This window comes from Tiliqua scincoides, chromosome 2 (assembly GCF_035046505.1).
Source record: "Tiliqua scincoides isolate rTilSci1 chromosome 2, rTilSci1.hap2, whole genome shotgun sequence".
Taxonomy (NCBI): Eukaryota; Metazoa; Chordata; class Lepidosauria; order Squamata; family Scincidae; genus Tiliqua; species Tiliqua scincoides.
Genome location: NC_089822.1, coordinates 140,314,896 through 140,339,074, shown reverse-complemented (window position 1 = coordinate 140,339,074; position 24,179 = coordinate 140,314,896). Strand labels below are relative to the sequence as shown.

The following is a 24,179-nucleotide window of genomic DNA, read 5'->3' as shown; positions in this document are numbered from 1 at the left end:
GGACTGGTAGAGGCCTCCTCCGCCAGATCTTATACCCCTTGTTGGGCTGCAAAGTCTGACATGGTGCTTTTCTGATCTGCGACTGCAAAATAGCTGGTGCAGACACAAGTAGCCCCATTGCAGGGCCTACAATTGAGGTTTTGGCTAGTAGGAGCAGGTAACTATAAAATTCCAAAACATATGCATGGATATCCTTGGAAAGATCTGATTTCCAATATCCTATAAAGAGGCTTCAAAAAAAATAAACAAAAAAACAAAAAAAAGCAGAAGCACAATTTTCTACATAATTTAAAGTTTAAACATCTACATATTGACTCATTAGAACAGCAAAAAATGTAAATGAATGGGAACAGAGGGAAAGGTGTGATAGAAAATCAATGGCTTTCTTGCCATGTTCGCTCCATTAACATCTAATGGAATGAAAGTTTCTCATTTGCAAGGGGATCATTCGGGGTCAGAAGTTATTCCAGAAACACTTTCTGCTCGAAACCTATGAGGCAAGAGTTTCTTAAACTGCAAGCGGAGTTCACATGCCAGTGGAGACAGAAGGCAGGGAATCACCCATTTATTTACTTTCAGTTAGGTTTGGAAAAACTACAGCACATTCAACTGATCTCTACAACTTACGATACTCTCTTGGGGGCAGGAGACCCATTCCAGTGATTATCTGCTTTGTCAGCAAGTGTGCTGTAAGTCAATGCCAAAATACAAGACTGGTGCCACTTCATTCTGTACAGGAGACACAGGCAACCCTCCAAGTCTGGGTGAAGTTCTGCATGTAGTCAGAAGTGTCACTAGGGTTTGTGTTGCCTCCTCCCATATCAGACCATACAGAATAAATTATCATATGCACAGCCTAAATGCAGTGGCATCACTAGAGTTGGGCTCACTCCCATTAACTTTATTCATTTTAATATATCACAGAACAGGTCACCCAACAAATCAGTACAAACAGAAAAAACCAGTGGCCAACTGGATGGCATTCACACAGTTCTAGTATTAGCTCAGGTGCATGGAAATGACACTCATACTAATATTTTACTGGTTCCCTGCTGGGTCGTAACATCTCATTGGCTCTCAGAACATTCAGTCTCACTAGTCAGTTTTGAGCTAAGAAAATCCACTTTTTGTTACATAAGGCAGTTGTATTCTCCTTTTCTGGTTATTTGCCTATAACTTTTGATAGAATACAGATATTTCAATGTGGTTTGTTTCACTGCATTTTGCATTAAATTACGCATTAAATGATATATAATGATAGTATTATTCAAAAATACCAATATTTTCACAATTTTGGCCAGTTAGTGGTGTCACACACACCCCAAGTGCATTACCCAGTGTGGTCCATACCCCCTAGCAACACCAATGCAAGTAGTCTCCTGAGCAGGGGAACAGATCACAAAAGGCAAGCAGAAGTGCAGGCGTGCCACAAACATCCTCTTCAGGTACAATGTGGCACTCATTCTGCTTGCTATCCCACCCATGGCTTATCTAAAAATGAAAGGTGCTAAGCTGCAAGCCTGCCAGCACACCACGATAATCCAGACCCTTGCTATGGTTCATTTCATGTATTCAGGTGTGCATTTCGTGTATTCGGTATACACTTGGTGGCAAATCCAAGTTAGCTTTTGTATAATGTGTATCATTCTAAAAATGGAAGACTGGTTTGGAAACTATGCAGCCTACTGGCTTAGTACCAGACTATTCCAAGGAGACCCCTTCAAATAATTTTGGGTTGTTCAGATGGGTAGCAACCCTGTGGTGTGAACTTTCCCTTGCTATGCCTAACAGGTTCATGTTGGAATATGAACCCAGGCAGAGACAAAGCATAAGGACAGAACTTGTGGGAGGAAGAACACTGAGGAAAATGCTTCACATTGTTGGAATGGCAATTCAACCCTCACTATCACCAAAAGTCTCATTGACAATCCATTGACTTTCCACTGGTGATCATTCAATCTCAACAAGCACTAGAGAAAACAGTTCTAATAAGGCTGCTTTTCACTGTGTGCATAAAGCACACAGGATCACACAATTATGCACATCTGATCTATTTTGCAGTTTAATCAGGAGTAATGATGCAGGGCAGGCATTTTGATCTCCTTGCCTGATTGGGGCTATGAGAAACTGATACAACACACTCCACAAAACAGATAATATTTTACAAGCTCTGTTCTGGACTTGCCCGTTGGGGCCTGTAGACTGAATGTATAGTACAGAAGTTTAAAAAGGGGTAAAGAGTAGTTTGCCATAGAGAAAATAATAACTGGGGGGGGGGAATGACACAGCCGCAATAGGGCATTTTGGAAAGAAGATCCTAGGGACCTTTTTACTGGCATTTGCAATGCTTTGGCTGTGTAGTAGCACAGTTAAGACTCCTGCTTTGCTTAAAAAAAAAATAAGACTACTGGGCCAATTAGATAAGCAACAGACAGTGATGCTCAAACCTCACCTTAGCTTGGCCCAGCAGTCTGTGTTAAAAGAGAACTGGACCCCCCAAAAGGCAGTGGTTGAACAGCTCTGATCTTCCTTCAGAAAACAAAGCTACAATTGTGCCTAGTCACAGCCTGATCCTGCACATGTATACTGGTGGGACCTCGGTATTCACTGATCTGACTCACCACTGATACTGAGATCCATTTTCAAATGCCTTGTAACAAGGAAAAAAAGCACCAAAATCCAATTTCCCACTTTCGTGCTGTTAAATAATTATTATTTCGTTTCACTAGATTCCATTATTCACCCCATCTAGTGGCTGAATGCGGTATAGCATCGATACCAATGCTTTCTGGGGTGACAATGGAGTAGCAAGAAATCTGGGTCTTTAAAGCTATTTTTCCACTGATTTGGTATCCACTGATGTTTTTTATCCACTGGGGGTTCTAGAACGTCACATGACCTGTACTTTTATACACACGTATAGCTTATAGAGTATAAGTATAGCTTACAGCTTGAGCTCCCTTGGTTTTGCCAGAACACACCACTCTCATTGATCCGCACTAGCCAGGACACACTGTATTGATGCACTGTTAATCAGAATACCCAGCTCCCACTCACTGAAAGCTCAGCATAAGCAGCTGTACTTTTCTGCATGGAACTTTAGAACATTTTAATGATTTTCATCTTACTTTTTCTCAGTATAATAAAAATTACACTCAGGAAGAAGAATGATATAATGAATCAGCATTATAAGAAGCAGAGAAATTACTGTGTGCATCCCACCTGTTCTCCAAGGATCTTAGGGAACTTTACATAGTTTATCCCCCCTCCCCTTTTATCCTTGCAACATGAGTCAGATTAGGCTGACGGGCTCAAGGTTAGCCAGTAACCGTCAAGGCTGAGCAGGGATTTGAACTAGTCTTCGTTCAACTTTCAAGCCACTATAACTATACTGGCTCTCATGTGCTGAGAGATTTGACAAGGCAGCAATAGTGAAAGTAGCATTTTCTAGGGATGCGTTTATTACTACATTAGTAAGCCATTGATTGGTTCTCTGAAACAATTTTATTTGATCAGTGGAGAATATGGAAGATAAATGATTTAAAATCAAGAGTTCTTGTTATAAACAGGCCCTGCAGTTCCTGATACCCTAGGGAAGTGGTTCCCAAACATTTTAGCATCAGGACACACCTTGAGAAAAAGTTCCACTTTATCAGCCACTCAAGCTTCTGTGGCTTTAATAATGACTGAGCAGCATTGCTCTCCTCCCCAAAATACCAAAATGCCTAACCTACCCTGTCTGTTTCACAAACCACCAAAAACTGGGTTGTGACCCACTGGTGGGCTACGGACCCACAGTTTGCGAACCGCTGCTCTAGGGACAAGGCCAGCAGCCAAGGCTGTAATTCTGTACACACTTACCTAGGAGTAAATCCCACTGAAATGGGACATACTTCTGAATAGACATGGCTATGATTGCAATGCAACTACGCACTGCCACTCAAGACAAACCACCCTCTGACATTAAGTTCAGATTACTGACATACTTGGTAACAAGTGACAAACTATGAGGAGGCAAGAGATACTTAAAGAAAAAGTTTTTTTAGGATGTTTTTTAGGATACTGTGACTTTCTTGTGCTTAAAAACAAGTCAGGAGTTTGGGAGAGACGGGAACCAAATTGCCAAGATAGCAATTCCTCACTGCTACAGCAGCAGAGTGTAAAAGTATTTATAGCACACCAAGTGTGATCTTGTTTGAAAGCAAATGAAAAAACCAAAACTCAGCCAACGAGACAGAAATATAAATGCAACGCCACTTGCCTTTGCAATAGGAATCCAGCCATGTTTAGAGATGGGGAGATAGGACTTAAGCAGCACATGTTAAAAAGCACACCAGAAAGCCCTGAGAATTAAAGCAATAGTCTCTCCTATAAGCCACAAATGCCAAAAGGTCTGACTTGGGAATGAGGTCAGTTCCTAAAACAAACCAAATGTATGGTTTTAAACAGATCCAGGGAGATGCACTTCAAGTTCATTTGCTGGCCTTGGGGCAACATTTACAGTATTTTGAATCTTGTTTGCTTCTTCTATCATCCCAATACTAAAAGCACAGTCTGTGCTGGCAGGCAATGGATTATTCTAAGCAACTTGGCTGCTTTGAGGCCACAAATATCAACAGTTTAACACCCAAGACTCTATTTCAGTTTCAACCAGCAATATCAGAGCCACACTTATTTTCTTACCATATATGTCCATCACCCTCCTGTTCTGACCCACCTGAGGCAGGGGCATAGCTAGGTCATCTGACAGCTGGGGCCCATACATTTTTGACACCTCCCATATGACAAAATTAATTTGTCAGCTGGTTAGGGCATCCACCAAGATGGGGAGCAAAATCAGGCACCAGTCAGAATGGGAGCCCAGGTCTGTTCCCAGGTCTGAAGCATCAAGGGAGAGAAGCTCTTAGCTCTGGAGATCATACAGAAAGCCACCTTCTGCTGAGTCAGACCAGGGGTCCATCTAGCTGAGTACTGTCTTTCAGGAGAAACATTCACCCACACTTCCCTTCCTGACATAAGCCTCCTCAATGAGAGGAGCCCATTGTAAGGTAAGCAGAAAGCAGAAAATCAGAGCGGGGCAGAGGTTGTAGCTCTTTTGAGGATATTTTGCTTGGAGACCCACAAACACTTGGAGCCAGAGACCTGCAACTCAAATCACTTACCAAGTTGACAAAATCCTGGTAACAGATCTTCCCATCCGAATTGTTGTCTGCCAGGGCCAAGAGCACTTCCAGTTTGTGGGGGTCCAGCTCAGAGCCATGACTTTGGAGGAGATTCCGAAACTTCTCAGTGCTGATGTAGCCTGTGTTTTCAGGGTCAAACTGAAAGAAAGAGAGATATTAAAATTTAAAAAAGAGAACAATGTGTAGAATAATTAGCACAGCATATGTTAATCTCTAATGCTTACAGATCTGCCACAGTCCTCTAGTTGCATCTTGCATTCCCAGTTTGCATTATTTGCCACAGTCCTAATAAGAGCTACAACAATTTAGTTCTCTGGTTTCCAAGGAGCAGAAAGAATCTGGTCAAGAACCCAAGCCATGGAGGCAGGACAGAATAACGATGCGAAGGTGTACATGAGAGGGAGATAGTGGCCAGCAGAATGACTCCATTAACTTTCATATAGTTTTAGGGTTGATTCATACACACATGCTCAACACTTGATGACTGCAGCATCAAGTCATGGCTCACATGTGTGAATGAGTCATCACATAGCACACATCACAGTCAAAAGTCATACCAACTCAAACACAATGTTTTCAACTGAGTTAATTTGCACATTTGGTTGAGCAATCAAGTGATGAACAATCCAGTGAGAACAGACATATGTCTTCCAGACTTAAAATCCAGAACAGTTGTAATGATTGCCATGGAGATGCTGGCACCAGAGATGATTTGTCTGTGACAAGTCGTTCCATTTTGGCCCACAAGATGGATCAGTGCCGTCATATTGTGAATCTCTATGTTCCTGCTCCATGTTCCAAATTGTTGCAGGTGGCATGAAGACTCATAACAGAAAGACACAGACCTTCGTGGAGGGTACTTAAAGATGTCACAGCTGCGAGGAGAATGATGGAGGCCATTTGGCAATATGTTCATGGCAACCACCTCAACACTAACATCCTAGCTCTTCAGAAGATGGCAGAATTTTGTTTACTACTGGGCACACAACTGAGCTCTGAAGGATCTTGAGGTCATTGATGCAGAACCTCCCATCCCCCCCCACCCCATGCATGCTGTGAGGGTGACTAGCCTGAAGTCACCAGGTTAGCTTCATGACTGAGTGGGGGCTTGAACCTAGGTCTCCCTAGGCTCATGCTGTTTTGATTCTACAACTGCCCAGAGAAATAAAAGGCAGCTCGCGCTGAACTCCATTCCCTCCTCTTGCTTCTTCCAGGAATGCTTTTGCTGGCAGAAGAGAAAGACATCTCAGCTCAAATACATCCCATCCTGCCAATGTCAGTGGCATATCTGCAGAATATATTTGATCTCCCTCAAAGATTAGACTTGTCCTCCTGTGGGATGTCATTCGAGGACTCTTGATTTGCAGTGACTCTCTTCAGGGCTTAGAGACACATATCTGGCACTATTCTAAACACCATCATTATGAGATCTTTCATGTATATCTGAAACCTGCTGTAAGGGCAAACTCTGCGTTGGTTCAAGAAAGGAGCTACTACACATGACTGTAGAGATTATTTTCTGCTCCAGTTGCCATCATCCCCTTAGTCCCTTCCACTAACATTCTCTAGGCTGTGCAGTACTGAATCTTAACACTTTCCTTCTTTGGGCATTTGTCACGCAAACTATGCCTGGCTTCGACCTGCCAGTCTTGATTCTGACACTGCTGCCAGAGACTTGCTTTGCTCAACCGTATTTCAGCTCTTTGCTGCAGCTGGCTTTCTGCTTTTCTGCAGATACAATACCTACAAAAGAGCCTTCAACCTACTGTTCATGGAGCAGCGCATCATTAGAAACTGGCAAGCTGAGCGCAATACCGCTTTGATACAGCAAGTTGGCGGCTCTTTGAAACGTACTTGTGGACTCTGTTCACCCAGCCACTCCACAGTGAGTTTGAGGAGGGAGGGAGGACAATATTTATTCCTGCATTCACAATAAAGGCAGAGAATCCAGATTATTTTTACTGTTTCAACCAACAATTATTATTATTCGTGTAAAGCTGGCATAACACAGTGGCCAAGAGCCTAAGCTGCAAACCTCTTGCCTTTGCTATGAACTGAACTGGTGGCCTTAAACAGCCCATTTCTCTCAGCCTCCCCACCTGCAGGGATGTGAAGTACTTGCTTTGAGCACTGAAAGGGTTGTATAAAAGCTCATCCTTTTCAGCTGTCCCTGAATAACAGCTGCTGGGGACAACCAAAGGAGGGTGAATGGGGCAGGGGGGGGCTTTTGGGGCATCCTAGAGAGGCTGATTACTGGGAACAAGATGCTGAACTAAACAGACTTTTGACTTGATCTGGCAGGCTTTCTTAACAATTTTTGTAACACTGGCAGAGAACCAGCATGCTGCAGTGGTTAGAATGTCACATCTAGACTGGGAAAACCTAGGTTCAAATCCCCATTCACTCACCTACTTTACAAAGTTGCTGAAAGAACAAAATAGGGTGGGGGGAGCACAGGATAAAAATGAAACAAGTATTTCAAAAGTCTAAGCATCCGAAGTGCTTCACATCTAAGGGGGTGGGTCATCTAGGGTCTACGTTGCACACAGATGGTCCCATGAACCAACATAAGAACAGCCCCACTGGATCAGGCCATAGGCCCATCTAGTCCAGCTTCCTGTATCTCACAGCGGCCCACCAAATGCCCCAGGGAGCACACCAGATAACAAGAGACCTCATCCTGGTGCCCTCCCTTGCATCTGGCATTCTGACATAACCCATTTCTAAAATCAGGAGGTTGCGCATACACATCATGGCTTGTTCCCCATAATGGATTTTTCCTCCAGAAACTTGTCCAATCCCCTTTTAAAGGTGTCTAGGCTAGACGCCATCACCACATCCTGTGGCAAGGAGTTCCACAGACCGACCACACGCTGAGTAAAGAAATATTTTCTTTTGTCTGTCCTAACCCGCCCAACACTCAATTTTAGTGGATGTCCCCTGGTTCTGGTATTATGTGAGAGTGTAAAGAGCATCTCCCTATCCACTCTGTCCATCCCCTGCATAATTTTGTATGTCTCAATCATGTCCCCCCTCAGGCGTCTCTTTTCTAGGCTGAAGAGGCCCAAACGCCATAGCCTTTCCTCATAAGGAAGGTGCCCCAGCCCCGTAATCATCTTAGTCGCTCTCTTTTGCACCTTTTCCATTTCCACTATGTCTTTTTTGAGATGCGGCGATCAGAACTGGACACAATACTCCAGGTGTGGCCTTACCATCGATTTGTACAACAGCATTATAATACTAGCCGTTTTGTTCTCAATACCCTTCCTAATGATCCCAAGCACAGAATTGGCCTTCTTCACTGCCGCCGCACATTGGGTCGACACTTTCATCGACCTGTCCACCACCACCCCAAGATCTCTCTCCTGATCTGTCACAGACAGCTCAGAACCCATCAGCCTATATGTGAAGTTTTGATTTTTTGCCCCAATGTGCATGACTTTACACTTACTGACATTGAAGCGCATCTGCCATTTTGCTGCCCATTCTGCCAGTCTGGAGCGATCCTTCTGGAGCTCCTCACAATCACTTCTGGTCTTCACCACTCTGAAAAGTTTGGTGTTGTCTGCAAACTTAGCCACTTCACTGCTCAACCCTGTCTCCAGGTCATTTATGAAGAGGTTGAAAAGCACCGGTCCCAGGACAGATCCTTGGGGCACACCGCTTTTCACCTCTCTCCATTGTGAAAATTGCCCATTGACACCCACTCTCTGCTTCCTGGCCTCCAACCAGTTCTCAATCCATGAGAGGACCTGTCCTCTAATTCCCTGATTGTGGAGTTTTTTCAGTAGCCTTTGGTGAGGGACCGTGTCAAACGCCTTCTGAAAGTCCAGATATATAATGTCCACGGGTTCTCCCGCATCCACATGCCTGTTGACCTTTTCAAAGAATTCTATAAGGTTCGTGAGGCAAGACTTACCCTTACAGAAGCCATGCTGACTCTCCCTCAGCAAGGCCTGTTCGTCTATGTGTTTTGAGATCCTATCTTTGATGAGGCATTCCACCATCTTACCCGGTATTGATGTTAGGCTGACCGGCCTATAGTTTCCCGGGTCCCCCCTCTTTCCCTTTTTAAAAATAGGCGTGACATTTGCTATCCTCCAATCTTCTGGCACCATGGCCGTTTTGAGGGACAAGTTGCATACCTTAGTCAAGAGATCTGCAACTTCATTCTTCAATTCCTTAATAACTCTTGGGTGGATGCCATCAGGGCCCGGTGACTTATTGATCTTTAATTTATCAATGAGGTCTGAAACATCTTCTCTTTTAACCTCTATCTGACTTGACTCCTCGGTCAGGAGGGGCTGTTCGGGCAGCGGTATCTGCCCAAAGTCTTCTGCCGTGAAGACAGATGCAAAGAACTCATTCAATTTCTCTGCCATCTCTAAGTCTCCCTTTATCTCCCCTTTCCCTCCCTCACCATCCAGAGGGCCAACCGCTTCTCTGGCAGGTTTCCTGCTTCTAACATATTTGAGCTTTTATTATTCCCCTTGATGTTGCTGGCCATTCGTTCCTCATAGTCTCGCTTGGCCTCCCGTATCACCTTCTTACATTTCTTTTGCCACAGTTTATGTTCCCTTTTATTCTCCTCATTAGGGCAAGACTTCCATTTACGGAAGGAAGCTTCCTTGCCCTTCACAGCCTCTCTTACCTGGTTGGTTAGCCATGTGGGCACTCTCCTGGATTTAGTGGAACCCTTCTTTCTTTGCGGTATACACCTCTGCTGGGCCTCTATTACTGTTGTTTTAAGCAGCCTCCATGCACTCTGGAGAGATTGGACTCTTTTTACCCTCCCTTTCAACCTCCTTCTAACCAGCCTCCTCATTTGAGGGAAGTCCGCCCATCGGAAGTCAAGGGGTTTTGTTAGAGATTTGCCTGGTATTCTTCCCCCAACGTGCACGTCAAAACGGATTGCAGCATGATCACTGTTCCCCAATGGCTCAGTAACATCTCCAGTTAGAAGATCAGGAAGAACCCTGAAGATCCACTGCCAATCAGTGTGGACAATATTGAGCCACCTGGATTCAGTACAGGGCAGATTCCTATGTTACATCATCTCAGCAATCCTTACAACAAATCTGTAGGGTAGATCACAGTATTATTATTCATAGCTTATGAAAAACATATTTAAGCAAGTGAGAGAGAAGGCAGGGCTCCATTTCTTTGCCTGCTTTTCCAGCACAGATAAATATACACTTTTGAAGGAACAAAAGAGGAGGGGAGGACACTGGCTGCTTTTCCTGGGTACAATACATTGCATTATGAAAATTCCAATCTAGTCACATGGAAGCTCTAGTGGTGTGGCAGGTAAAGTCACAGGTTGAAAAGTCATAAAATCAATGCTAGTACTCTGAGCTGCAGCCTAAATCCACAGAACCATGACTCTTTCATGACCAAAGAAAACACAGCCTTCTGCAGGTAAGTCTTTCAACTGGCTTCTGCTGTGCCTCACAGTTTTCTCACCCACTAGCTTCTTCCGGTTGAGTTAGGACTGCTGTGGAAATGCTCTCTAAAGGAGAAAGGAAATTTTGTGGTGCTGTGTGGAAGGTTAACCTAACAATATTCTCAGGACCACGGCCAGGCCAAGCCAGCACTGAGTAGCAAAATTAAAACAGATGTTGTCTGAAGACTCAGCCCCAGACACGACTAACACAACCTCCTGGAGATTCAAATCCTTAAGAGCCACACTTGTGGTCCAATAAGTAGAATCAAATAAAGAAAAATATTAAAACTTTCACCAGGATTCCAATTTCAAATCCTATGTCTGATGTGATTATGAGAGAGTGACATTAGGCCAATCACTGCTCCTCAGTTTAACCACTCCTCATGGGCTTGTTGGAGGATATATTGTGAGCCTTTGGGGATAGAAAACCATTTATTATTGATTTTACTATGTAAACCACTTTGTGAGCTACTCTGGGGGGGGGGAGCAGTATATAAATATTCTTAATAATAATAATCTCAGGTTAAGCACTATTAATTACTTGGACAACATTTGTGTGGAATACAAATGTAACAAATATATTGTATTGCCATACAGCCTACCCAGGACATCAGTGTATCTTATTGAATTGTAACAACAGTGAATGGCAACGTAGTTCATTGCCTTAGTGCCTTGTCTCTTCTCTGGCCCCTTGGAGAAAACAGCTGAAAAGCTGCTATTCTCAGAGTCATCTCATACAACCATTTCCCCACATCATGCGAAGACATTCTCAATCAATTTTTGGAAGAGTTCCATAAGGATCCCAGTCTTGTGAATGATTCAGCTCATGGTCAGATCGACTGAATACTGGCAAATACAAAATGGCCCGACATGCAAATGACACTTGAGAGTTGTTGTGCAGTTCCCTTTTAATGACCATAGGTCATCTGACACCCCATTCAGCACTAGTATAGCAGGCTGCACAGCCTACGCTGTATCTAATGCTGACATGGGGAAGGCTGGAGGTCTCCTTGGGGTAAAGAAACACTGGTGGCTCACGTCGAGCCATAGCCTGCCAAATTGGGCTACTTGGATCTGCGTTAGCTAAATTGCTTGTGCAAGTTCGAGTAGCTCCATGTAGGGCTTGGGATGGGGTTGCCATATCCTAACCCCCTGGGATGGGGGTTAGGATATGGCAAAGGCCTGCTCTGCCACCCCCACACCCGCCCCCTCCTAGGCTTGAACCGCCCACCCTGCCCCAAAACATTCCCTCCCCATCTCATTCCTATCTTCCTGCCACCCTTCCCCTGCCCCTTTACCGCCTGGCACAGCACCTACCTGTTCCGGTGGCTGCTGGGCTGGGTACAGTGCTTGCAGGATGACACAGGACTTCCCACTGGTGCAGCCTACTCACAAGTCATCACTTGTGACAGCCTGCAATGGCAGCTGCTGCACTGGTGCTAGCAGAGAGATGAGTGAGGGTGTGAGGGGAGCCGGGAAGGAGGTATTCTGGAGTGGGGGAGGGTGAGAGGGAGGCATAGCAGAGGAGGGAGCAGGGCAGGAGGCGGGTGGGACCGGTGGAGCTTGGCTCCACCAGATCCTGAGCCCCATGTCAGGGTGCGCAGCTCAACAGCTGCGGCAGAATCGAATAGTCCCATTGCGGGGCTACTTCCCTTACTCAGGGGAAGGGAACAAAAGTTTCCTTCTCTTGAGGAGCAGCCACAGGCTGCCTGGTTGTGCATTGGATACTATGGTAGCTATTTTGGCGCTGCGGCAGCCCCTCGCTCCAGGTAGCTCAGGATTGGGTTGCCCGAGACAGATAAAAATTTGCTGGACTTCAACACACAGTTAATAAAGAACATTCACAAAAAGCAAAACCCAAAATTGGCATTGGACTGAAGACATTTTTTTCACCATCTCAAATCCTCCCAATAGAAGCAAAGTGCAATTTAAATAAATCCCATGTAGTCTCATCTTGGCTAGATCTCAGTAGTGAGGAGATTTGCCTTTGATCTCCCAAACTGCAGAGCCTGCTGGCCTGCTGGCCTTTAGTTGCCAATAATAATTATATCAAGCTTGTCAGATGGATTGAAAGGCTGAAGAAAAGAGGCAGGGATTTATGCGAGAATTTTCAGCCTAGGAGGGCAGCTTTCCATGGAAACATTTTGTACATGAAAAAGCAGTTTGGTTAAAGTGACAAGAATCTCCTTCAATCTTTCTCTCTTTTAAAAGAAAAACTTTGCTGTTTCTTGACAGCGAACAAAAGCAGCACCTTTGGTTAGGATTGATTTGACATAGCAAAAGAAAAGCGGGCTTGGCAGGCAGCCCAGGGGGGCAAAAAGGAACAGCTTGCCAGCAGCTATAACGGGCAGCCCAGGGCTCCGTCAAGTGGAGTGGCTGAATAGAAGTCTCTGGTATGACAATAACCCAACTTGGCACAATGCAAGAGAGCATTTACCTTCAGTTTCAACAAGGGCACCACCAGTTTTAATTAAAGAGATGCCAAGATCCAACATTTTCTGCCTTAGGGCGCAATCCTAACTGTGCTTTCCAGCACTGACATAAGGGCAGTGCAGCTCTGAGGTAAGGGAACAAACATTCCCTTACCTTGAGGAGGCCTCCGTGAGTGACACCCAACTGCAGGATGCAGCACACGTCCCATTGGCACCGCTATGCCACAGCGCTAGGGGGGTGTGGGCCGCACCAGGTGACGTGCTGGGGGAGTGATGCACCCTGGGGGGAGGATGTGCTAACATCACAGTTTCAGGAGCTACCGCAACATGCCCTACACCGTTGGATGCAGAATGTCCAGCAGAGTGCAATGCAAAAAGCAGAATTGAAATAGCTCCTTTCCTTCAAAAGTTATGGCCAAAAAACCGGAAAGAAAAAATGTGAGGGAATGTGAGGCCACCAGAAGGGTCCCAATCCGATGGAGCTGGAGTGCAACAAATGCTCCAGAAGGCAGCCTCCCCCCCCCCAAAAAAAAGGGCAAAAAGGAGGCTTGAACTGGGAAAGGAAAGTTTTCTATTTTGCACTTGCAAAGCCAGGTGGGTCTTTATCTTGATATGCCTGAAATAGAAGAACTAACTGGGCACTGGGGAGGGTTGGAAATCTCACTGATTCTTTTTTGAGGGGGGGGCTGTTACTGCAGGCAGGCTACAGAGTAAGCTCCATTGACCACTATGGGACTTACTTCTGAGTAGACATGCATAGGATTGGGCTCACAGGCTGCAATCCCACCCACACTTTCCGGAGAGTAAGCCCCATTGACCACAATAGGACTTACTTCAGAGTAGATTCACTTGGTAGAACAGGACTGGCTTCCCCTTATTTAATTATTTCTTTTACTTTAATTCAATTATTTATAATTATTTATTTTAATTTCCTTGATGATGTCACTTCTGGCCATGACAGCACTTCCAATGGGTCCAATGGGACAGATCACATTGAAATATCTGTGTCCTATCAAAAGGTACAGCCAAAAAACCACTGGGGGCGGGTCGATAGTACATCACCACGCCCACCACCTGGGGCGTTGCCCCGCCCACTGCATGGGGTGATACGCAGGCCTCCTGCACTGGGTGACGCAAATCCTAGTGACGCCACTGGCCAGTGCTGCAAAGCACTGACATAAGGGGTTAGGATTGCGCCCTTAGTTTGTAAAACCAGCCCTTTCCACAAAATGTATAAGCCTAAATAACACATTCCCAGCCATGCTTGTTCACACATGCATATGTTTGTGCAGTAAGCAGGGAGTAGCCCTGAAGCTGATGCTTCCCTCCTTTCCCATAATTGGCCTCTATGACAAGACCAAAACGATTGACTCTACTGCCATCACAAGGACAAAGCCCAGCAGAGAGATGGCATCATCAGAATCCTCCCTGCTCCATAACTAGCTCCAGAGAAGCCCCCAAACTCTAACCAACAGCATGTAGCCCGGGTTGGGGAAAGGGTCTGACTACATTCAACCAGACACAAGAAGGTAAGGAGTTAAAATTGAAAGTTTATTATAGATGTGGGGCGGGAGGGGTTGGATAATAAAAGGAAGGAAGAATAAAATAAGCAGGCTTGGGAAACGGCTTGGATGTTAACAGTTCCCAGGTACAAATCTTTGCAAATATACAAGCAAAACTAATTCCCTAATTCACCCAACTAAAGCTCACTGTTTCCTAACTGTACTAACTCCAAGGTCAGCTTGAAGAGTCCATCACAATTCTCTGATTCCCATAAGGCAGGTGAGAGCTTGATCACACTCAGATGCAGAAACAACCAAACCAATGCTGCTGCCCCCCTCCCGATGGAAAAAAAGTCACATAATCACCACAGATACTCACCTATAAGTCGACCACACAGATAAGTCGAGGCCAGGTTTTGAGCCAGCAATCATGGAATTTTCTATGACTTTCGGATAAGTCGGGAGTTAAACTTAGGGGGGTATCTGACTATAGTTTTGTCTGATTTTACCCAAGGCCAGATCCTGAAAAATAACCTGCCACTAATTGTTACCTAAGAACTGTAGTCTCTAATTTATTAAAAACACAGTAGAAGATCATGAGATACATTTTTATTCTTTTTTAAATTCTGGTCTTCACCACCTTTATGTACACACTATCAGAGTAAGTGCACTGTAAACTACATACCAGTAAAACAGTGGTTCCCAACTGGTATTCACATACTCCCAGGGACACTCAACAGGACCTTTAGGGGTACTTGAAAAAGAATGGAATAATGGCAGAAAAAGGCAGGCCGTGCTCCAGAATGCCTTGCAAGGACCAGCAAGGCAGGAAGGGAGGTAGCTAGTTGGCTATGAAAGCCCCACCAATAGCTAGTTTTTGGTCATCAATTCATGTATGAACCAGTGACTGAAAACCAGCACAGTAAAAAAGCTGAAATGTAATATAGAAAGTGATAAATCACCCAGAATTTCTCAGCACACTTCTGGTGCAAAGCAGTGCAAAGGCAGAGTCTTCTGTTCTTCAAATAGATAAAAAGAGAAAACACTGTGATGAATACATGAAGTCTGGGTTTTCATAGAGAGGAGACGAGGGCTTGTATTATTACAAACATTTTGCTAATATGAAGGGTACAATTTATTATTGCCAAGGGATAAGCAAATGAAAAAGGTTGGGAACCACTGCAGGAGAACCATGAATCAAATCCACCTTTAAGGTGTCTGGTGTGTTAAGCCAGAAGCTCTACGTACAACATACAACCCATAACACATAACTGGAAGTGTGCAATTCAATTCACAGCAAAGAGATGCAGCTGCATATATTTGCAGCCCTTTCTACTCAGAATTAGACCCACTACTTTCCAAGGGTGTTATTGTTAAGTAATGGTGCACTGAATTGCAGCCTGGGAAAGAGGGTCCCATCCTGGTGTTTCAAAGAACAGACTTACTTTGCAAGCATTTGCCAAGCAGAACCAGGCTGCAGCAGAAGGAAGGAGAATAAAAGGTTTGACTGGAATGTCCCAGGAAAGTAACTATAGCAACTAATGAGGTGCCTGCCTGAGCTTAGCAACAGCTCAGCTGAGAAAGGAAACTGTTAAGAGTTGAAAGGCTCTGCCCTCTGATTGACCCGGAGATGGCAAAGTGATTACTTGGCAGAAATTTCACAACCTTACCTTAGCTCCTTGTCACATGACAAAACAGGAAGTGTGCATCATGGTGGCAACTCCCAGCATGCACCACATTTCCCATTTTACTTAAACAAACGTCAAGGAAGGAGCCAGGTCAGGGGCTGCCCCTCAATTTTCTTCTTGCATGGTCCCTTTAAGTTTAAAGGGACTGTGCGAGGCAGGTATCAGGGGGATGTGGGGGCAGACACAGTCATGACCCATCAATATATCGTAAGACAGTAAACTCCAGAAGTTAATTATGTGATGGGTGAAGTCAGGGCCTCTGAGAGGAATTTTATCAGGGGGTACATAGTTTCTTTTGGGTCCCTTTGCACAGATTGGAGGGGTAGATTGGAGGGGTGAAAGAGCAGGGGAGGGTGGTGATGAGCAAGCAGAATAGGGGCAGGGAGGGACAAAACAGGGGAGGGGGAGGGTAGAAAGACCTGGAAAAGTCTTTGGAGCCCAGGTCTACCAACCCACGTGGCATCAATAGTGTCCCCAGCATTCCATGCAGGCAACAGTCTGAGTAGATGGGAAAACATAAGATCCCAGGAAATTTCTGGGCCCCCTCCTTTGGACCCTGGGCCCCCCTTTGGACCCTGGGCCCCCCTTTGGACCCTGGGCCCCCCTTTGGACCCTGGGCCCGGGTACAAATTACCCCCTTTACCCCCCTCTCCTAGGCCCTGGGTGAAGTATGTATGTCTAGTCCTGAACGGAGCCCTGACCAATTTTATTGGGTGCCATCTATGAGGTGGTAAGAAAATTCTTCCTCTTCCCTTTCTCCACATCGCTTATAACTGTACAAACCTCTATCATAACCCCTTTGTGGTCCTTCTTTGAAACCTTTTTGAAATGCAACAAACATTTTAACTTTCCTCTTAGGAATGGGGCTCTAAACTTTTGATCATTTCACCATCCTGAATAATGTAATATCAGCAGAACTTGCCTACCTTCCTGACTCCACACTATTTATGAAGATAAATGGCCCTGGTCTCAATACAAATGTCAGCAGGGCCAGCTCACTTATGAAGCAGCCACTTTGAGACTGGGCAGGAGGGGCAATGAATTGGCTGGAGACACTCTGCACCCTGTGTCTGCCCAACATCTACATTGGCCTGCTGCCACACTCCCAGTTCCTGATGTCTACTGCCACCCCAATCCTCTTCATTATCATTCTCCAAGGAGAATAAGAAAGAAGAGGATTAGCAGACTTCCTTCTCTTCCTTCAGCACAGCTGACAACAATTGTAGCAGTGGAGTGAAAGGATGAAAGGAAGAGCCCTGCTGGATCACACCAAGGGCCCATCTAGCCCAGCTTCCTGTATCTTGCAGTGACCAACCAGATGTCTCAGGGAGCACTCAAAAAGAGACCTGTATCCTGTTGCCAGTCCCTTGCATCTGGCATTCAGAGATAGGCTTCTTCTAAAATGTGGGAGATACATACAGCCGTCAAGGCTTGTGTCTGCGATGGCATTTTCCTCCAAAAATCTGTCCAATCTTTTAAAGACATTTAGTCCAGGTACCATCACCATATCCTCTGGCAAGGAGTTCCACAGATTAATTACACGCTGGATAAAGAAATACTTCCTTTTGGAGAAATATTTCCTGAGGTGGAGACCACTGCAATCCAGCTTTTGTCCTGAAAGTGATGAACATGCTTGCATGAACCAGCTCCAAACAATACAAAACAGATGTGTCAAAACATGGTACGCAGACCTCAGAAGCTGCTGCATCAACTGAGCCTCTCATATTCCACAGAACTGCCTGAATCCTGACTATAACACAAGCACTTGCCATAATTTATATGCCTCATAGAACTTTAGATTGTGTGCCTGTCTAGTGCGAAGTAGAAGGAAGCTGTCAAAACCTTGAAGTCAAGAAACAGTATCTCATCTGAACAACAACTGATAGGGACTTTATCAACGAAAACTCATACAGTACTGTCTTAGAGAATGAACAATCCCTTTCTTTGCTAATAATTCTTTTTCATTTCTGACATGTATGATTCTAAATGCACTGCTATATTTGTGTGTGTGTGTGTGTGTGTGTGTGTGAGAGAGAGAGAGAGAGAGAGACAGAGAGACAGAATGACTGAACTCACCACAGTTGAGAGTAATTTTTTTAATTTTAACCATGCCTTTTAAATTTAAAGTGCACAACACAGGTTTTACCTTCTCAACAGGTTTGAGCAATGCATGTATGGAAGCTATCGTAACTCCTTTGTGGTCCTTTTTTGAACCCAAAGTGCAACAAACATTTTAACTTTCCTCTTAGGAAAGGGACTCTAAACTTTTGATCCTTTCACCATCCTGCATAATATAACATTATCAGCAAAAATGTGCCTACTTCATTCCTGACTCCACACTATTTATGAAGATAAAAAGTCCTGGTTTCATTTTAGAAACATACAAAAAAAAAAGCAAAAAAGTTGTTAAAAAGCAAAATTTCAGAGAGATTAAAGGGATGCTATTGTAGAAAGAACTAAAGAAGTGTATAATACTACAAAAGGGGTATAAGATTTCCATTGAGGGACCCAGAAGCTTTACTGTTGTTTTTAACATGTGCTTTCCATTCCACTGGCATGAAATTTTAGGCAACAAACACTACCTCTAAAGCATTGGACATGACAAGTTTCAGACATATGGGTCAAAGATTTCTCATTTCTATGGTCAATTAAAAGGCATTGGTATCTAAAGCAGCTTTAAGATGTCCAAGAGGAACATCTCATCTTTCTTTGCCATTCCTTCTTTCCTCATTCATTCTCCTTTTCCATTTACAGGGTCACTATCCACCCTGTAGGTGAGGCATATGGCCTTGTTTTCCCCTTTGACTACTCCCTTCCATGCATTATGGTAACATTCAGAGAAAACTAAGGTTGACATAGCTGCACCTCCTTCTCCTCTGCCCTGGCACAAATACTCACTCCTGTTGCTCCCCCAGCTGGCTGTTCTATCACAGGCATGATTTTGCATCATGCCACTTCTCTTTTTACAATAAATAAAGCTTTGCATTGCTTTCAAAGGACCATGCAGATATTTATTTATTTACTACATTTATATCCCACTTTTCTCCCCAAAAGGACCCAAGGCGGCTTGCAACAATAAAGAAAGAATACAAAAAAACATAAACAATTAAAAACAAGTTAAAACACTTCACAAGGATAACTGAACTGCCACTGAAGTATGGCACAGAGCAAGGTGCCCTGCCAGTTTCATTGGAGGAACAGAAGCAGGAAAAGATGGAGGTGCTGTGCTTGTCTCAGGCCAGCTGGGGGAGCAATAACAGTAAGAGAGTGCTAGTGCCACAGCAGAGGAAGACACGCTATGTCAATCTCAGTGGTGCCTGAAGGCTTCGATGAATCCATCCAACAACTAATTTTAAAATGTGTTAAATGAGGCTTTGGCCAGATGGTCAGATACTCTTGATCAGTCCCATAATGTAAGCCCATGGGAATCTTGGAAGCACTGCACAGCAAGAGTGTCCTGGCAGAGAACTATATGGCTGGTGTCATCAGATGCCTCCAATGGGTCAGCCAGATGTCCTAGTTACAGCAGCAATTGTAACTGGCATGGCTGAATTGTACTGTACTGCATCAGTAAACCCAGATCTTTAAAAACATGCAAAGAATTTGGGACATGGTTCTATGAACCGATAGGTGAGACATTCCAAACTTTTGATGAAGTTCACCAACTCCGTAAAGACTGCAACAAAGCCACAAGACTAGTTTAGCCAAATCATGGCCCTCCTCTAATTTTCTAAAATAGGGGTCCTCACAGAAGGTAATGGGGTTAGAGACCCTCTGGCCCACTGCAATCTGAGCAATGATACTTGGTTATACATGAACAGTGGTTCAAGAATTCTTTTTTGTCCTAGGAATAAGTACCAACAGACCAATTCTACAGAGAACCGGACAGGGAACACACTCTCCAAAAACCCAAAAGAACCTTAATAACTCCAGATCTACAGTGCTTGGCTAGATGGTCCTATTCATCTGAAACACCATCAAGAAGGTCCCATCCTGTATCAATTGTCATATTGTGTGCTAATGAACTTATAATAACACAGGGCAACACACATTTTGCTTCCTTAAATGTTACACCAATTCCTGGGTATATCTGCGGTGCCGATTCCAAAAATGGCATCCATTTTGCCCTATCACGTCTAGTTGTGGAGACACGGCATAGCTTCTTTAGTGAATGGTTCAAGCAGCTTCCTCATGAGGAAGCCTACACCATGGCTTCCTCATGAGGAAGCTGCTTGAACCATTCACTAATGAAGCTATACTATATCTCCAAAACTAGACGTGATAGGGCAAAATGGATGCCATTTTTGGAATCAGCACCCCAAATTCATATCAAACCACCATGAGGTTTGGGAAAAACTTTTCTGACCCTCAATTTCAACCCTTGCTAATGGGCTAAGTGGCACTTTTTCAAGTGGGTACTCCTCTTTTATTTAGCAGGAAGAGAGTAACTGGCCCTCCTCACCCCAGCAGTGTCTTTTCTGGTGGCTGCCTGCTGGTGTTTTGCATCTTTTCGATTGTGAGCCCTTTTGGGACAGGGAGCCATTCGTTATTTGATTTTTCTCTGTAAACCGCTTTGTGAACTTTTGTTGAAAAGTGGTATATAAATACTACTACTACTACTACTACTAATAATAATAATAATAATAATAATAATGATTTTGTAGGTCTGTGTAATCAAAGGAACAGGATTCTGAACTGTAAACATACCATTCAAGTACTCTGACCACAAACTCCCTTGATTTGAAGTTTTAGGGAGTTTCTTTTAATAGGGCAATTATCTAGATCTGAATGAAGTCCACTTCTAATCTTTGTGCACTTGTTATACTGACATGGGGTTTGTTCCAGCTCTAATTACTTGTTATTACAGTACAATTTTCACATGAGATGTTTATGTAACAGCTCATCTCTCCATGTTAATGAAAAGCTCCAGACTGTTTCAAGTCCCTTTTCGGAAAAGTATGCATTTCAAAAAAATCATATTGGTTCTTCAGCATATTTTTTCTGTAATATACAATATTACAAAAATGAAGCTGTACAATTAACACAGCCCACTCCTCCCCAGCCCCACCTTTGCCACAATAGGAAAAAAGAGAAAGAAAAAACTGACCTCAAATAGCAGCCTTGAATATTTATCCATTATTGAATTATAAATGGGGGTAATGTTAACATCTCTAGGTTCATTATGAAGGCAAGTCAGGACTGCCTCTGTGTCCCTTGAGTTCCAAGTCCCATTCAGAACACACCCTCAGACGAACACCATCATCAGGTCAACCTAGTGGTTTCCTATTTTAAGTTCAGTTTCATTACTCCTGCCTCTACTTTCATCCTTCAGTGAACAAAATGCAACCAAACTGCTTTCGGGTGTGTATGGCTGGAACTCTCTCCAACAATAGGGCACTAACGGTAATTTCATGCAAGATTTCCTCTGAATTTCAATGACAATTGCCCTTAATTCCCTTGATCCCCGACAGGCAAAAATGTAAATATGTTAATAACCACAATCACAATCCAACTTAAGGGCAGAATCTCCCACCCACCCCCACACTTCTTACATGGTTTTAAAATTAATTCTGCCAGAACTAACAGATGCCCTAATAAGGCAGCTGAAGAAAAGTAAACTAGAAACTTTGTTTTTTAAAAGCAGAAGTTGTGTGTTTTTCTGGGTTTTTTTTTTTTTTTTTATGAACCCTGAATCTCAAATTATTTTGCTGCTTTAATTAAAGGCACATTAGCCACGGATGAGTTCACAAATAGGGTGGGTCAAAGACAGGCGGCTGTTAAACAATGGGCAGATATCTTGGGAAATCACTGCCACACAGCAACACTCAGTCCTTAAATCCTCTCCTGGTTCAAGGCTCTAATTTGAATGAGGAAGACAAACAGCTCTGGGGCCAATCACTGCAGTAAAAACATAGGAAAGCTCCACCCAGTTGAAATAAGGAAGGGGAACAAATGCTGCCATTTATTTTGTTCCTCTTTTCCACTTAAGTGCATTTCAACTTAACTACAGGCCTCAGGAACCTAACCCACACTCAAGGAGAGGACTACCTGTATTTACTGCCCCACCCTCCTCCTATCAAGGAACTTGGATTTTCCCAGGCAGTTCTCCTAATACAGTGAGCTATTATCACTTTTGTGCTATCAAGCAGTGACAGTTATTGGACTGATGTGCCAAGGACCTGCTAAAATGGATCTAGTTAAGAGAATTTTTGTGGGAAGGAACCCAATCTGGAACAGTGTATTCAGCATTTTGCAAGTAACTGGCAAACAAACATGAAAACCATGGATTAAAGACAATAACAGGTTAGAGATCAAAAGGTGCCTGACCAAGGAAACACAACCTTTTTATATTTCCTGCCTTCTTGTTTTCCCCTAAGATTTTGGAAGCATCCAGCAGGTTTTTCAGAGTTCTAGGAACTTACTTTTTCACAAAATAAACACTGTTACAGACAGGACCTACTCTATGAATCTTGTATTTTAATATACAGTAATTTTTTCACAAGTATTCCCTTCATGGGCTTATTTCCACAAAAGAAATATGTACAGTAAAACATCTCCTGTGGTCACTGCACTTTGTGATAGAGATCAGAAAGGGGAAAAAACACATTTTAAGATGAACAAAACAGCCCTGCGATGAAGTAGTCAAAATTCAAAACTGCGGGAGCTTGAAATTGGGAGGTATGAACTGTTCTCGTTTGGAACTTCCAATCTAATTATAAGCTAAACCCAAACCTCTCTGAAGTCCGGGCTCAGCTCAGCTCATAATGTATTTCTGCCTCCCTTATGAACTTTCACAATGCTGCCACAATGAATCCCCTATCAGATAGCAACAAAAAAAGGCTACTATGGTAGCATTTGGTTGTCAAGACCTCTGGGAAATGTAATTATGCAGTAAACCAGAAAAAATATAATTCCCTGCACCTTGACACCCAGGAAGCTGTTCTTTTCTACTGTTGCCACCATCACAGTCATGTAAATTGGGAGAGGAAGGGGTAGAATGTGGAGTTTACACAGCAGTTAGGTATGGGACTGAAGAAGCCTTGCTGTGTTCCCAATGGCATAACTGAGAGCAGGATGAGACAAAAAAGGAAAACTCAGAATGAGGCTCAAGCTTTAAAATGAGCCAATCCAGGGCCAATCAAAACCAATACAAGTTTAGGATAAGGCTACTCCAGAGCCAGGGAAGCTCAACCACCACTACTAATTATGTCAATCACTTCAGATTAGCTGAAAATTAGATCACCATTGCATTCAGCACAGTGAGTATTGAGGATTTATTAGTGCGAATGAGTTGTGATTTGCTAGTAATTGAAGCCTTGTGCAGACATTAGTCCACGTGTAAAAACATTGTGGGCAGGGGGCTGAGAGCACAATGCTCAGCCCTACACTAGCATCAAATTACCCATGAAGACCTACTCCATGCATTCAGCATTTGTCTGCAACAAAAGCTGAATATGCCAGTGATGGGACTTTATGAGAGCATTGGTGGAACTTACCTGCACACTCCCAGGCCTCCCCTAAGCAATTTTTCTATGTGTGGATTAATGAAAGCCACTTCTCCCTCCCACAGTTTGTGTTTCTTACACATTACTGCCCTCCCTACTACTCCAACAGCCTGTTTTACCCAACCCTTGCCCCATCTTAGTAGACTTATTTGGTTTTATTGACAACTATTAACCATGATAGCTAAATTGAACTTACATATTCAGAAGCAGATACTGGGGAGAAACAGCAATAGGGAGTGGCCTTCTTCAGTATGTTGTACTCCTGAGCTTCCAGTGCCATCTGGCTGCCCACTCTTGGAAACAGAATGCTGGGCTATATGGATCTTGTCGGATTCCCCCCCCCCCCCCAAAAAAAATTCTAATGTTCTTAATATAATGATCAACTTGAAAGAGGAGGTGACAGAGCACTGCAATAAAAGCTTGGTA

General features: G+C 43.8%; 1 protein-coding gene across 1 annotated transcript in view; it reads right to left on the bottom strand.

The window, feature by feature from the left end:
* Positions 1–24,179, bottom strand: part of RHBDL3 (rhomboid like 3) — a 153,791-nt gene that overhangs the window by 75,002 nt on the left and 54,610 nt on the right. The window contains exon 4 of the mRNA XM_066617061.1: positions 5,163–5,321. Within this exon, the coding sequence (XP_066473158.1) occupies positions 5,163–5,321 (159 nt within the window). The remainder of the gene's footprint in view (positions 1–5,162; positions 5,322–24,179) is intronic.